At 34.0% G+C, this 16,027-nt stretch overlaps 2 protein-coding genes across 11 annotated transcripts in view; both read left to right on the top strand.

The window, feature by feature from the left end:
- The window catches only part of LOC147833701 (uncharacterized), a 108,288-nt gene extending 107,218 nt beyond the window's left edge, over nt 1-1,070 (top strand). Inside the window, exon 4 of the mRNA XM_087284278.1 lies at nt 933-1,070. Within this exon, the coding sequence (XP_087140404.1) occupies nt 933-1,041 (109 nt within the window). The 3' untranslated portion in view covers nt 1,042-1,070. The remainder of the gene's footprint in view (nt 1-932) is intronic.
- blmh (bleomycin hydrolase) overlaps nt 994-16,027 on the top strand; it is a 60,065-nt gene continuing 45,031 nt past the window's right edge. For 8 of the 10 annotated variants that reach the window (XR_015508381.1, XR_015508378.1, XR_015508377.1 and 5 more), the window contains exons 1-6: nt 994-1,101; nt 1,645-1,842; nt 3,736-3,845; nt 4,088-4,229; nt 6,149-6,237; nt 8,934-9,026. Coding sequence is in view for 3 of the 10 variants with exons in the window: in XM_087282489.1 (XP_087138615.1) it covers nt 1,092-1,101; nt 1,645-1,842; nt 3,736-3,845; nt 4,088-4,229; nt 6,149-6,237; nt 8,934-9,026 (642 nt within the window). In the remaining 7 variants the exon portion in view is untranslated. 10 annotated transcript variants of the gene reach the window in all.

Raw genomic sequence — 16,027 nt, 5'->3', positions numbered from 1 at the left:
GCACAACAATAGCCTAATGTAAAATATAAAAGCAAAACATCAGTAGGTTATTTGTTTTGGGTACACCTTGCAGTATTTGGGATAAGTTGTCTGCAAATGTCTTAATAATGCACAGTGGGTGGGTCAGGGACTCTGCTTCGAGAAAATGGAATAAAACCGTTGTTCAGGTGACTATGTTGGTATTTCCTGCATTTCGTGTTTCCAGCATTGCTAGTGATGTGTCCTGAAATGTCTGGAGCTCCTCGAGAAGCAAAAAAAAATAAATAAATAAAATAAAACTAAAAATTTAGTTGAAATTTTGTAGGTTGTAACTTTTTGTATTACTTTGGTTGAATTTAATTGTAATATCTTTCAATTTCTAAATATGTTTGGTGACTAAAATATTATTTTAATAAATATATCTGTTTGATAAATCTGTTTTGTTTAAATGCACCAAAATGTGTTGCCTATATTCACTGAGAAATTGATAAAAATATTCATTTTCAAAATGGGCTGTACTCAATTTTGCTGAGCTCTGTAAATGTAAAAACATACATTTTATTTTATTTTTTCTTTCATAGCCTGAATGCAGGATCATTCTGCAATACTTCTAACAGATTCACGTTTTGCTTTGCCATATTAGCGTTGTTGTTAATTTTCCTTTTTTTATTGGAATAAGAAATGTATAGCAAGGAAACAGCTTTTTAAAGATGAACTGTAAACACATTTTGATTAGAGTAGTTTTATTTATACAGCCTTTTTATAATTTACTGTTATATACCAGTACAGCTATTTATTATCTGTAAATATTATTTATTATGTTTTTATCTCTGTTTGCCGTTTGCTTTTATAGAATTCGTATTTTTTGTTAAATTTATTTATTTTGAAAAAGTTCATGCAAAGTACTTCCATCTAACTCTGCACCCTATTTGTAAACATTGACCCTGAAACAGGAGGGGTTTTTCCAGATATGGCAACCTCGACAGAAAGACACGCGATTTCTCTGGGTTTCCTGTTTCCGGAATTCCGTACGGACTGACTGGCTGTCGGCGAATGAAATAAACAAAGACCTACAAATCGGACTCGAACACCTCCTCTTCTCACCTGCAAACATGGAGACTGGTGCGTATCTGTCAATATTGTCTGTCACGGCTCGTAGATGCGGGCTGAGGGCTCCCAGCTTCACCAATGTTGTGAATATATTAGCATTGTGTGGCTAACGTTGACTAGCTCGAGCTGTTTACTAGTACAGCTGAAAGTGACTAAGCAAAGGTGTAAGGGCGACTTTTAACTCATGGTCGCTTATGTTCAAGTTCATACATTGAAGAACACTTTGAAACGAGTACTTGTGTGTAATTATTTGACATGTAAAGGTTTGTGAAGTGAAAAATAAGCTGAACGCCGGGAAACTGCTGTAACAATGAATGGGGTTCAATCTAAGGGCTGGCTGTCAATCTGTCATACTGTCTCAACCTCTTTTGGCTCCAGCAGAGAAGATGAAAGCATACAGATGAGCTTTTCTTTCATTTTCTACATCTCTTTCATTCATGTTTGTGTATAATAAACATTTAAAGAGCCCATATAACTGAACATTCAATCACTGTCCATTCAGATCTCTAAATTGTGAGCTGTTGTTTTGTGTTTGTGCTTTTGTTTGTGTCCCAGGCCTGAGTCAGGAGAAAGCTTCAGCTTTTGTCAAGCGCTTCCGCTCGGAACCCCGATATCTGCTTGCCCAGAATGTCTCAACTTGCATCGACCCATTAGAGGTGTGTTTACACCGGCAGACGGTCCAGGACACAGTACACATCTTCCAGCACAGCATTCCCACAGAGGGCAAACCTGTCACCAACCAGAAAAACTCAGGTACTTGCACTAAAATGAGGTTTTAATGTCATATTAGTAGTTTGGAGGCTTGTTATACTGCTGATCCCAAATCAGCAACAGTAATTTTGAGAATATTAAACACACAAAAGATATGTTACATAAGCCAGACATGGAAGAAGGAAGTAAACTAAAGCAGGATGTAATTGGAGTAAATGAAAGTAACTTTTCCATAGTAAATAAATGCCGTATACATTTGTATTAGTTTTGAACTCATGTTTGCTCCAACAGCAAATGAAAAATAGGATTAATTGTGAGTCAAAACAGTGCTGAATTTAGAGTCACTTAGACCTGTGGTTTGCAAAAAAAAAGGAGGGGGGGAGGGACACTTCGTGATTTCCAAAAATTAAAATTAATTAAACTTTTATCCATAACTTACAGAAGAAAAAACAATTTAGTTAATAGTTACATAAAAAAAACAACAAAATACAAATTAAAAGTTATCAGCCTTTAGATTTTTATTTTATGCGAGTCACTAGCATTTTTTTGTGGGTTGCAGGCTGAAAATTTTGGGAACCCCTGCCTTAGATATCTCCAAGCAGCAGTGTGTGTATATATATATATATATATATATATATATATATATATATATATATATATATATATATATATATATATATATAATTTATTTATTTATTTTTTTTTAAGCAGTGTAAAGAAACACAAAATGTAGTGACAAGTATTTTCGATTAACATTTAAAAACTTTCTATTCATCAAAATGTATCATGGAGTACCAAAAATGTCAAAGGTTTTCAACATTGATGATATTAATGATAATGTAAAATTGTTGATTGATGCAGACAATTCAGTTTTGCTTTACAGAAAAAAATAGATTTTAAAACGCTTTTAAATTGAACACTTAAAAAAAAACGTAATATTTTAGTTATTTATATGTAATTATCAGTGTATTGTTACTCTATTTTTATTAAGAGTCTTGGTGAGCATACTGTTTTTAAAAAAAGATTAGTTTATTATTAAAACCCGTTACCTTAGTTTTTGATTAATTTCTTCTATTTAAATATTACATAAATGTGTCAACACACTCTGTGGAGCAAGGTCCATATGACTGAAACAACAATCTTTTAAAAAGTAATAAAAAATGAGTTTTAGTCACTTTTGACCCTTGTTATCTTGTGTTCTTATCAATAAGCTTATCATGAAGATTTTTTACAGTTCTTATTTCCAATTTTCGTACCTCAGCAGAACTACTAGACAGGTGAAGAGTCTGTATTATAACAACAACTAATAAACAAACAAACAATAGCAAATAATGTAACTACAAGCAGTAGCACAAATACATGGAATAAAACTAAGAAAATGAACAGCCATTTTCTGTTTAGATAAATAAAATAGTACAAAATGGCATGGTCCTTATCATGTAAGTCAAATAAAGATGAAATCTTGTTAAAGCCACAAAGTTACTGTGCTAAGAGCAATGCCTTTTTATGAATTTACTTTTAACACGATCACCAGCTGATAATTGAGCTGGTCACTTTAACACATAATGCACATTCAACATATTGATGCCAATTTAGTTTCTCATGTGTTTACATTGATGTCAGACATACAAAGTGTTTTTAATGGTATTTTCCAACATAATTAAATTGCCATGGTTGAAAATGAACAGTTGAAAATCTCTTTAATGTTCATATTGGCTAAACTTAAAATGTACAAACAATAACCATTTGTGATGTCACAGCAGTGGTCCGAGTGTTTTTCATGCTGAAAATGGGTTTTCATGCTGACCCTGGACCATCAGCTGTCATTTTTTTTTCTTGAGCCCTGAAGAATAACATTGTTTAAATTAAATTTCTCTCTTGTCATGTCTGACCTTAGCTCATTTTCTCTGTTTGTTATTTTTTTTTCTTCATCAGGCAGATGTTGGATCTTCTCATGCCTCAATGTCATGCGTCTTCCATTTATGAAGAAGTTTAACATTGAAGAATTTGAATTCAGTCAGTCTTATCTATTTTTCTGGGATAAGGTAAATCAGCACTACTACCATTCATTATAGAGTAAGTTCTCTTTCATTTCAGAATAAATTGTCTTCTGCACCAGGCCCTGAGGTTTATTATAGCTAACATACTGTGTTGTATTTACTGTGTATCATTTGCTCTTATTATTCGTAAATGAAATCCTCTTTTTGTGTCATATGTATTGTGTTCCCTGGATGTTTGTGTCCCACTGTTAGCACAAACACACATCAGTTTTTGTGTCTTATATCAGGTGGAGAGGTGCTATTTTTTTCTCCATGCCTGTGTGGAAACGGCCCAGAGGAAAGAGCCAGTAGATGGCAGATTGGTTCAGTTCTTGCTATCAAATCCTACCAATGACGGTGGACAGTGGGATATGCTGGTCAACCTTATTGGTAAGTTCAGCTCGTTTGCATTAATCTACGCTCACTTTATATTAAGTGGCCTTAACTTAAATGTACTTACACTGAAATTAATCATTTGTTCATGTGTGCTTATTGTGTAAATACATGTTTATATATTGTGTTTGTGCTTGATTAAATACCTGCATGTAATTACATCATTATTTACACTGCTGACCATCTCTTATTCCTTAAACCACTATTAAACCTACCCATAACACCAAACCTGTACCTAACCCTACCTGTATCCTACCTTAAGAGCCCCTGCAATACAATTATACACACACTACATACATCGTATTTATATTTCGATGTAAGTACATAGTAGTTAAGACCACTTAATATAAAGTGGAATGAGAGCTGCTTGATATTGGAAAAATCTGATTTTGCGATTATTATATATTTTTGGCGATGAGTATTGCGATATGAATACAGTTTCACTAGATGGTTTGAATAGTTCTATCTGATGGTTTCTAGTCCAAGTATCTAAAAATCCTTGGATGAAGTAAAGATATTGTTTTAGTTTTACCTTTAAAAGAAATAAGTTAAAATTAAGAGTTTTTCCTAAAAACAATAATAATTTAATATATTATAAAGTAAAATAATATTTTTTATGGATATTTGGACAAAACAAGACATAAATCTAAAGGTCTTTGTACACTGAAGTGCAAACTTTTTGTATACGTTTTGTTCGTATTCATATGCGAAAAAATTCGGCAAGTAAACCAACCTTGCACACTGAGTCTGATGTGTATTAATTAATCCATAATGAAAAAATGCTGAACATTTCGGGGTCAGCTTAAGTTCTGTTAAGAGTTTGTTATTCTCTCTTTTCCAAAGTAGAAAAAGAAAGATTAATGGGCAACATATTGTGTTCATTTAATACTAGCCTACATAGAGAGGAAGAAGAGTGCTCCTTTTTTTCAAAGACCTGCGCTACGATTATCCCCAAATGCAAGTTTTATTTCAGGAAATAAGTGGAATTTTAACATGTTAATTGTCATACTTCACACATTCACGTACATGAACAAATTCTGAACAGAGACTGGCAGTACCTATAGACATTATAATAGATGGTGGCTGTGTTGACATGTCAAAAGCAGACCATGCTTTCTATATATCTATGAGCAGTGCGTCAAATGTCTGGACACGCACACACACAAACCAGAGGTGTGCCAGTCACTGAATCCAGTTCTTAACTGTCCACCACGTTCTGTCTTTGTTTCATGCACTGTTTTTGTCATAAAGTTATCTGTAGCTTAAATGACGGCATTCTGTATTTAGCTTTATGCTTGTACGGTGGCTTTGAACTGTCAAAACTCCTCTCAAAGCGCTTTTTCATATGCAAAAAGAGGGAAAAAAAATAACCCAGTTCAGATTTTTTATGACGGACAAAAGTTTCGGAGGCAGTGTGTCAATACAATTCACACAACGTGAGGTTGAATATATATATTTTAACGTGCAAGATTTACTGACAAACATTTTGGATTCAGTGTGCAATAACCTTAAGTATGTTTTTTTTTCATAAAGCGTTAAATACAATTAATCTGTTACATTTTCATTACCAAAATGTTTTAAACTCTCTTAAAATGCTCAGTCACAGGCCTTAAAACACATGCAAATGATAAACTCACTCTGTTATGGTTAAACTTTTCAGCGACTTTACATATCACATCAGCTCCTGATCAACTATGAATCAGACTCAACATTGCATATTCTGCGACGTGACTATTGTGGATGTGCACATTGCGATATTGATGCTGAAACAATATATTGTGCAGCCCTAAGTGGAACCCTAAACTCGAATTTTTTAACTCTGAAAAGAGTCGTTCACCTCAGAGCAGAATTGCTTTAATATTATGACTTTGTGCTGCTTTGCTTTAAAGTTGCATCTAAACTCCTGTGCTTTTCAGAAAAATACGGTGTGGTCCCTAAGAAGTGCTTCCCCGAGTCTCACAGCTCAGAGGCTTCCCGCAGAATGAACGATATCCTCAATCACAAGGTGGGTTTGGAGCTTGGAGAAGCTTGAAAGTAGCTCTCAGTCCGCAGAGCTGAATCCCTTCAGGCTTTCATGTTGACATTTACCGAATGAGGATTTAGTGGCTGTGTATGAGCTGGTGACTCCTTCACTGAAGCGCTCTGTGACTCAGCGGATGAGCAGAGGAGAGGGTCACTGCGGTCACTTCCCTTGTCTTTTAGATAAATGAGGAAGACTGCAGTTTTGGGCTGCATGACATTTGATGAAGAGCTAAAACAAATGTGAGGGAACGTGCATGAAAAGAGCATTTAAAGGGAACCAGTGTTCTTTTTGTTCTATTTATACGCAATTCTAATATTTAAAATTGCCTTTCATTTTTCTGTTGTTACTTGAACTTTTGGTAACTTTTTGACTTTATTTTATAACAATATTTTTTTTTTTTGGGTGTCCCAATTCTCTTTATCTTGAAGGCGTAGGGCTAAGGGTAAGGGCTAATTAACCCTCAAAACACAGATTTTTCAAGACCACACTCGAAACCAAGGGGGAAGCAAATTTCCCAAAATACACCTTCTACAACGGCAGCATGGATGCATACGGAAGCAAGGAGATGCCCAAATAAGTTTTTTTGTCATTATTACAAATTTTTATAACAAACACGCATATGTTTTAATACATCCATAACAGCCCGCTTGTTTTAGCGTCATGCTTTTTAAAAAAGCGCTAAAATAAAAACCACATAATTTTGCTATCTGTAATCCCTAATAATAACTCACAGTAATTATTATATTAACAGCAGTCCCACAACATTCTGACACTCAGTGACACTTGAATTCCCTGTCACAAAAGTCTAGTGGCTGAGAATGACCTTTTTACAGTGTCTGCTGTAATGTTAATGTTGTTTTTTGTGTTTATGTAGATGAATATGGCTAAAGTGTAAATGCACAATACAGTTTTAATACATTTTATCGTTATGACAACATGATATAGTTGCCTTCAGTGATTTTCTGAAGATAAATACCAAAACTTAACACAACTGGAATAACTATAGCAGTCGCCGTTGTTGTTCTCATATGAAGCATGAGATTGCGATAACATATGATGACGTGTGCAGGTGTTGTTGTGGTGTCCCGTTTCTTAGGGGTCAATTTTAAAGCCCTTCTCCTTTACACTCTGTTTCAAAAGGTAGGGGTACAAAAATAGAAATGGGATTGGACCTTAGTACTTTTTCATTTAGTTCTGACAACTTGAATTTGTTTCTTTAAAATTTATGTAATATTTTTGTTTAGTTTATTCCGGTTTCCCATGTTGTTTTTAGTTCTGGGTGCCATTATACTGAAGGTAATGTTGCACAATAAATTCAGACCAAACATTTTGATTAATGATAAAAGTGCCAATATTGGCTTGCATGAAGTTTTTAAGAAGAACTAAAATAAGAGAATGTGATTGAACTATTTGCCCAAACTCGGTCCTGGAGGGCCGGTGTCCTGCAAAGTTTAGTTCCAGCCCTAATCAGACACACCCTGGATAGCTAATCAAGCTCTTACTAGGCTTTCTAGAAACATCCTTGCAGGTGTGTTGAGGCAAGTTGGAGCTAAAATCTGCTGGACATTTGATTTAAAGGCACCCATTGTTCTTTTAGTTGCGTTTATGTACATTTAAAAATATTTTATTTTTAATTAATTATTTCATTTTTCATTTGTAAGCTTTTATTTCAGTTTTATTTTCTGCAACTTTTGTAGGCTATTTTTCATTATGATTTTATTTTTTACCTTTAATTTTGTTTCTGTTTAACTTTATTTTTTAATTCAGGTTCATTCATTGTTGTACTCTTTTGGTTAGTTCCCAAAATAACAATAATGTGCAGCAGTAGATGAATCCTAGCATATTGTTTTGAATTTGCTTTCACTTTCGTTTTCATTTTTGTCACTTTTATTTTTAATATATTTTGTTGATAAATTTATTTTTGCTTAGATTCATTTAGATTTTTTTTATTACCTTTAAATTTAAATTTTCATAAATTAATTAGAAAATATTCTAAAATTAAAACCTTCCCAAGGATGTGCCTTTGTTACCTTTTGCTTTTTAATCTAATTCATAGTTTCATAATATTATCTGTTAATACAATGATAATTAAAAAATGGTGAGAAAGGGAGATGTTTTACAATGCCTAAACTATATTAGATTTTCTTTTGTGTACATACAGTTAGTCAGAATTATTAGCCCTCCTTTGATTTTTCTGTTTTAAATATTTCCTATATGGTGTTTAACAGAGCAAGGAAATTTATTTAAATATTTATAATAAAAAAAAAAATTATTTTGGAGAAATCTTTTTTTTCTCTTATTTTTTTATTTCGGCTAGAATAAAAGCAGTTTTTAATTTTTTAAAAGCCATTTTAAGGTAAAAATTATTAGTCCCTTTAAGCTATATTTTTCAAAAGTCTACAGAACAAACCTAGTTAACTTGATTAACCTAATTAAGCCTTTAAATGTCCCTTTAAGCTGTATAGAAGTGTCTTGAAAAATATCTAGTCAAATATTATTTACTGTCATCATGGCAAAGATAAAATAAATCAGTTATTAGAAATGAGTTATTAAAACTATTATTTTTAGAAATGTGTTGAAAAAGTCTTCTCTTCATTAAACAGAAATTGAGGGAAAAAATAAACAGGGGGGGCTAATTATTCTGACTTCAACTGTATTTGCATTTGCTTGTGTTGCAGATGAGGGAATATTGTCTACGGCTGAGAAATATGGTGGCCAGTGAATCTACTAAAACTGAGATCTCTGAAACTATAGACACCATGATTGAGGAGGTGAGTGTTTTTAAGAGGAAGTGCCACACTTTTTAATGTAATAGTCCAGCCTAATGTTAAAAGTATCAATATTGTTCACTATTGTTTTTCTAAACCTGAACACTGTTATATGCATAACAATAGAGATCCTGACAGCACACTCCTTTTATAGTTATGTACTCTGCATTAAATTGTAATACCATTTGTGTCTGAAATAATACATAACATTAAATTTAAATGGATTTATTTTTGGGGTGAACTATGATTTCAAACAGAAATGTGCTTTTCTTAAGGGCCTGTTGAGGGCGCTGTTTCACTGCTTATGGTATCAACTCTTGAGGTTGCCAGACAATATTGCAATGTTATCTCACAAAGGCTTTGCATAAGCAGAGAGACCTGTAAAATTGTGTGAAGACTGTCAAGGTTACTTTTTATAATTATGGGATTTGCAAGTGTTTGTTCCTTATCGACAGTTGCCAGCTCTTAAAAAAGTCTCTGACACATCAGCTTTCAGAAAACATAAAAGCTTTTCGCAGACATATTCACAGAATCAACAAACAGACTGCCAGTATGATCACAGTTTCATATTTAAGTCAAAAGAACGTATGCAAACTTAATCCAGCTGTTTTGTTTTCACATAGATCAGCATATAACTGGTGCAATTTTTTAATGATAAAAAATTTAATGAAATATAAAACTAAATACAATTGAAAACTTAAATAATTTAAGAAAATCAAGGTAAAGTTAATCCTGTTTAAGACAATTATAGACAAAATATATAAAAATTAAGATCAAATTAAAACAGAAAAATCTAAACATAGGCTTATTTAAAATATATAAAATACACAAAAACTAAATTAAAACAAAAAAAACTTAGACATATTTAAATAATATATAAAAAGGCTTAAAATGGATTAAAACAAAAAAATCTAAATATAGACGCATAAACAATGTATAAAATAGATGAACTAAATTAAAACTAAGAAATCTAAATATTGACATTTAAAAAGACTAAAACAAATTTTTATATTTAAAAATTTAAATATAGACATATTTAAGCAATATGTAATACAAAATTAAAGCTAAAAATCTAAATGTAGACATGCACTAAAAATGATTTAAAGACGAATCCTTGGATTTACTCATTTTTTAAGGTAAGTGGTTGTAAACAGTTTATTTGTGCTGAATTTTAACAAACAAATTAAGTTGAACATTAATAATTTTAATTTGTTTGTTAAAATTCAACACAAATTGTTTGCAACAATTTTCATGAAATATGTTTTGTCAGTGTATTTAACCAATATATAAAAAGATTAAAAACCAATTTAAATGAAAAACCTAAACATAGACATATCTAAACTATATATAAAGCCAGACTAAAACTAAATTAAAATATTAACAAGCAATATTAAAGCAATATATAAAAAGGACTAAAAATAAATTACAACTAAAGCAATCTAAATATAGACATGTTTAAACAACATATAAAAAGACTAAAACTAAATTAAAATAAAAATCTAAATATAGACCTATTATAACAATATGGAAAATAGACTAAAACTAAATTAGAACTAATAAATGTAAATATAGACACATTAAATTTTATCGTAAAATAATAGAGGTTAAATTACAGATATTTCCTTTGAATTTAAATTCTGGTAAATTTCTGATACTTAATAGTTGTTATTTTACAGTAAATTTCTGGCACCCCAGCTAAAAAGGACTTAAAAATAAATTTAGAATAAATTTAGATTAATAGGAAATAAAATTAAGAAATCCAAACAACATTTTAAAAATACATTAAAAAAACTAAAGCTAAATTTAGACTAAATTAGACATGTTTAAACAATGTATAAAAGACTAAAGCTAAATTAAAACTAAAAATCTAATTATATATTTGTTTGAACTATATATAAAATAGACTAAAATTAAATTAAAACTAAAAATCCAAACATAGACATATTTAAACAATATATGAAATAATATTAAAAAAATTATAATATTTAATTTAAAAATAAATTAAGGCAAGGCAATTTTATTTATATAGCACATTTCATACACAGTGGCAATTTAAAGTGCTTTACATAAACAAGAATAAAAGAAACAAGTAAAAAAATAAATAAAAACAAATAATAAAACTGATTAAAAAACATAAAAACAGGTATAATGTGATATAAAAGAATGAAGAAGAACAGAAAAACATAATAATGCAATCTGTCGGACGCAGCACAGTGCTCATTCAGTAAAGGCACAGCTAAACAGATGTGCTTTCAGTCTTGATTTGAATGTGCCTAATGTTGGAGCCCATCTGATCATTTCTGGAAGCTGATTCCAGCAGCGGGGGGCATAGTGGCTGAAAGCTGATTTACCCTGCTTTGACTGAACTCTTGGAACTTCTAGTTTATATGATCCTAAAGATCTGAGTGATCTGTTGGGTTTGTATTCAGTGAGCATATCTGTAATGTATTGAGGTCCTAGGCCATTTAGTGATTTATAGACCAGTAATAATACTTTAAAATCTATTCTGAATGTAACTGGGAGCCAGTGTAGAGACCTGAGGACAGGTGTGATGTGCTCTGATTTTCTGGTTCTGGTCAGAATTCTGGCTGCAGCATTCTGGATGAGCTGCAACTGTCTGACTGACTTTTTATGAAGTCCAGTGAAGAGGCCGTTACAGTAATCCACCCTGCTGCTGATAAAAGCATGAACAAGTTTCTCTAAATCTTCACTGGAAACAAAGCGTCTGATTATTGCTATGTTTTTGAGATGATAGTATGCTGATTTACTGACTGCTTTGACATGACTATTGAAACTCAGATCTGACTCCAGAGTCACACCAAGATTCTTGACCTTATTTTTTGTTGTTTGACCTTTAGTAACAAGGTACGCATTTACCTTGAGAACCTCATCTCTGTTCCCAAACGCAATGACTTCAGTTTTCTCTTTGTTTAACTGAAGAAAGTTTTGGCACATCCAATTGTTAATTTCATCAATGCATTGGCAGAGGGTGTCAATGGGGCTGTAGTCATTAGGCTGTAAGGCTAGGTAGATCTGAGTGTCATCAGCATAGCTGTGGTAGGAGATTTGGTTCTTTCTCATTATTTGGCTCAGAGGGAGCATGTAAAGGTTGAACAGGAGAGGTGCCAGAATCGAACCTTGTGGGACTCCACATGTCATGGGTGTCCACCTCGACCTATGGTCACCTATACTGACATGGTAACCTCTACCTTCAAGGTAAGATCTAAACCATTTGAGGACCGTGCCAGACAGCCCAACCCAGTTTTCCAGCCTATCCAGAAGTATGCTGTGATCGACAGTGTCAAATGCAGCACTGAGATCCAACAATACCAGCAGTGTTAGCTTGCCTGAATCTGTATTAAGGCATATATCATTGATTATCTTTATAAGAGCGCTCTCTGTACTGTGATGTGCTCTGAACCCAGATTGAAAATTGTCTAAACACCCCTTTAAGTTTAAAAACTTGTTAACCTGGTTAAAAACAACTTTTTCAATGACTTTGCCAATGAAAGGGAGATTTGAGATTGGTCTGTAATTGCTTAATAGGGTGTTATCCAGGTTGCTCTTCTTCAAGAGGGGTTTAACAACTGCAGTTTTAAGTGAGTTTGGAAAAATCCCTGAAAGAAGTGAAGCATTTACCACTTTTAGAAGATCCATTTCTAAACAGGTAAACACTGCTTTGAAGAATGATGTGGGGAGCGTGTCAAGACTGCAGGTACATAGCTTGCACAGTCTCTTCTAAGATTTTACCATTAATTGCCATGAAATCAGACATAATGTCTGATTTCTTAAGTTGTGGTTGAGCTTGTTTGATATTGACACAACTTGGCTGATTGGATGAGCTGATTGCCTTTCTAATATTATTGATCTTATCAGTAAAGAAATGAGCAAACTCATTACATTTGCTTTCAGAGAGTAGTTCACCTGGAATCTGACTGGGGGGGTTTGTGAGTCTCTCTATCGTTGCAAAGAGTGTACGAGCATTATTTAAGTTGCTGTTTATAAGGCTTGAAAAGAAAGTCTGTCTAGCAGTGTTTAGTTCCATATTAAAAGCATGAAGACTGTCTTTATAGATATTATAATGGAGAACTAGTTTCGTCTTTCTCCACATACGCTCAGCTTTTCTGCACTGTCTTTTCATCATTTGAACTCTCGGTGACCTTGTCCAAGATCCCTTTTGCCTGCCAGTCGTCTTCTTGACTTTAACATGAGCGACGTCATTTATAATCTTAATTTTAGAGTTAACAAATCAAGGAGAGAATCAACAGAGTCTGCAGATATAGTTGGTGCTAGCGATATGGCCTTCATAAACTGCTCACTAGTGTTCTCATTTATGCATCTCTTTCTGACAGAGACAGATCTGTCTTTAATAGCTGGAGTGATCAATATATCAAAGAAAATACAGAAATGATCAGATAGTGCAACATCCTCAACAACAGTCGATGAAATGTGTAAACCCTTAGTTATAAGTAGATCAAGAGTGTGTCCACGATTGTGTGTGGGACCTTGAACATGCTGAGTCAGATCAAAAGTGTTAAAAACAGTCATCAGTTCTTTTACAGCATTGATTTCTGGATTATCAATGTGAATATTAAAATCCCCAGCAATACTAAAATAATCAAATTCAGAGGTTACTATTGATAACAGCTCTGTAAAATCATCAATAAAAGCTGAAGAATATTTTGGAGGTCTGTAGATAATGATCAGTAAGATGCGTGAAGACCCTTTAAGTGCTATACTCAGATATTCAAAGGACAAATAGTCACCAAATGACACTTGTTTACACTCATATACATTTTTAAACAGGGCAGCGATGCCTCCACCTGTCCTATTAGCTCTGCAAACACTCAAAAAGTCAAAGTTTAAAGGAGCTGCTTCATTCAGAACTGCTGCGCTACAACTGTCATCTAGCCAAGTTTCATTTAAAAGCATAAAATCAAGGCAATTTGTGTTAATAAAATCATTGACTAAAAGTGACTTATTATTGATTGATCTGATGTTTAAAAGCGCTAACTTAACAGTTTTAGCCGTTTTCACTACAGAAGTCTCAGATCTACATTTAATAGACACTAGATTTGAATTATTTGCTTTACGGCCAAAAGAAGTCTTTGGTTTTCTGTCACTTAACACAACACATATCTGCTTAGAGAAAGCTACAGACACACTGGGTTCCTGCTTGTTCTGAAAACATTTGATAAAGACACTGTTATCTAAGCAGGTCCCCGACACACATCAGTGAGAGCTGTTGTGTTCACCAGCTGAAGATGGGGCGTTGTTGTTTGGGCCCTGGTGGTGTGGCAAAAATCGGAGGGCTCTTCCAGGTGGGCTCATAGGTGGTTGTGGAGCAGGCCTCTTTTTGGTTGATAACTGGGGGCTTGCGGCAATGGAGTGTGAAAGTTTAGTTCCAGCATACACCAGTTCCTCCATCTTTTTTGAAAATCCCAAGAGTGGTGAGCATTGTGACAATGAGAACGTGTCCGGTGACAGAGGCTGTGGATCTGGTGATTCTGTCTGCAAAAATATGTTTTCCTGAGGATCATTTTTGAGTGACGAGACTTGATGCTGTTCTGATGCGTCACAGTCTGCCTGTGTTGAGCAGAGGGCAACTGATAGTGTCTCTATCAACATTGGGTGTTTTGGCTGCGTGGCATTATCACTGTCCTTGGGTGATTCGTCAGCCACAAGTCCACTCAGGAGCTGATTTGAAGTCCTGTGGTCATCCGGACATTTGCTAGGTGTGTGTGTGCAATTCAGTTCAGTGGCATACACAGCTGATGGATGATGGAGGGAGAAAAATATATTGTCCTTTAGCACCTTTGCACCAAGTTTGTTAGGATGAAGGCCGTCTGATGTAAACAGTTGTCTTTGGTTCCAGAAGAGATTGAAGTTGTCGATGAAATTCAGTCCTTTCTTGTTACATGTTTTCTGTAGCCATACATTTAGACTAAGAAGCCGTGAAAACATATTTGTCCCTCTTGCAGGGAGTGGTCCACTTATAAATGGCTGAACCTTCAATCTTTCAACTGTTTCCAAGAGCTCACAGAAATCTTTCTTGAGCAGTTCTGACTGTTCCTTCCGAATATCATTCTTCCCCACATGGATGATAATCCGTTTTGCAGTCTTGTGCTTTTTCAGAATTTCCTCAAGTTCTTTGTTTACATCAGAAACTGTTGCATGAGGAAAGCAGTATGTCATAGTAGATTTGCTCCTGAATTTCTTGATTATTGAATCTCCTACGACTAGTGTTCTTATCTCAGGTGTGATCGGAGCAGAATGCCGCTGTCTAGGCCTTGAGCCTCTGTTCCATGCAAAAATAGTTGCTGAAACATGCGATCTCTGTCTGACTGCATTTGGGGATTCTTCACCCATATTACTCAAAACTTCATATCTGTTCTGAAGCTGTATTTGAGTCCGGCAAAGACGTCCGAACTGTAGCAAAGCAGGAAGTGATTAAAACTGATTATAGATATATTTATAGATATATTATAGATATATTTAAAAAATTATATGAATATAAAAAAAGACAAAAACAAGAAAAAGTTCTGCAAAATCTAGTGCACTATTATTGTATATTGCAATGTGTGTTATAATTAGCAGCCTGTAAAATATTCAATAGTTTCCGGCTTTTGGACCCCTCTGCATATCAGACTGTAAGTGACGTAATGATGTAAGACCTGGCATATTGTAAATATCACAAGAGCTTGATCTGACAAAGCGTGCACATCAATAATTAACCATTTAACATTAAGCTCAGCAACTTGCATGGTCAACCACCTGTGAGCCAAGCTGAGCCAATACAAAGCATGCCCTGGTTTTGTGAATACCTGCATATGTGTGCCTTTTATATGTTTGCACGCATTTTTGTGTGCGAGAGCGGAAGAAAGAGAGAAAAGAGCGAGCTAGACAGAGGGAAGCGCCTGCAGGACTTGATGACAGAATGTTCCACAAACACGATTGTTATCGCCGATGCCTGTCGTTGAGTGGCAAAGGCAATCTCGTTGGCA

Source organism: Danio rerio, chromosome 15 (assembly GCF_052040795.2).
Source record: "Danio rerio strain M-AB ecotype USA chromosome 15, GRCz13ab, whole genome shotgun sequence".
Classification (NCBI taxonomy): domain Eukaryota; kingdom Metazoa; phylum Chordata; class Actinopteri; order Cypriniformes; family Danionidae; genus Danio; species Danio rerio.
The sequence above is the reverse complement of the archived record's forward strand: the minus strand, read 5'-3'. Positions and strand labels throughout refer to the sequence as shown.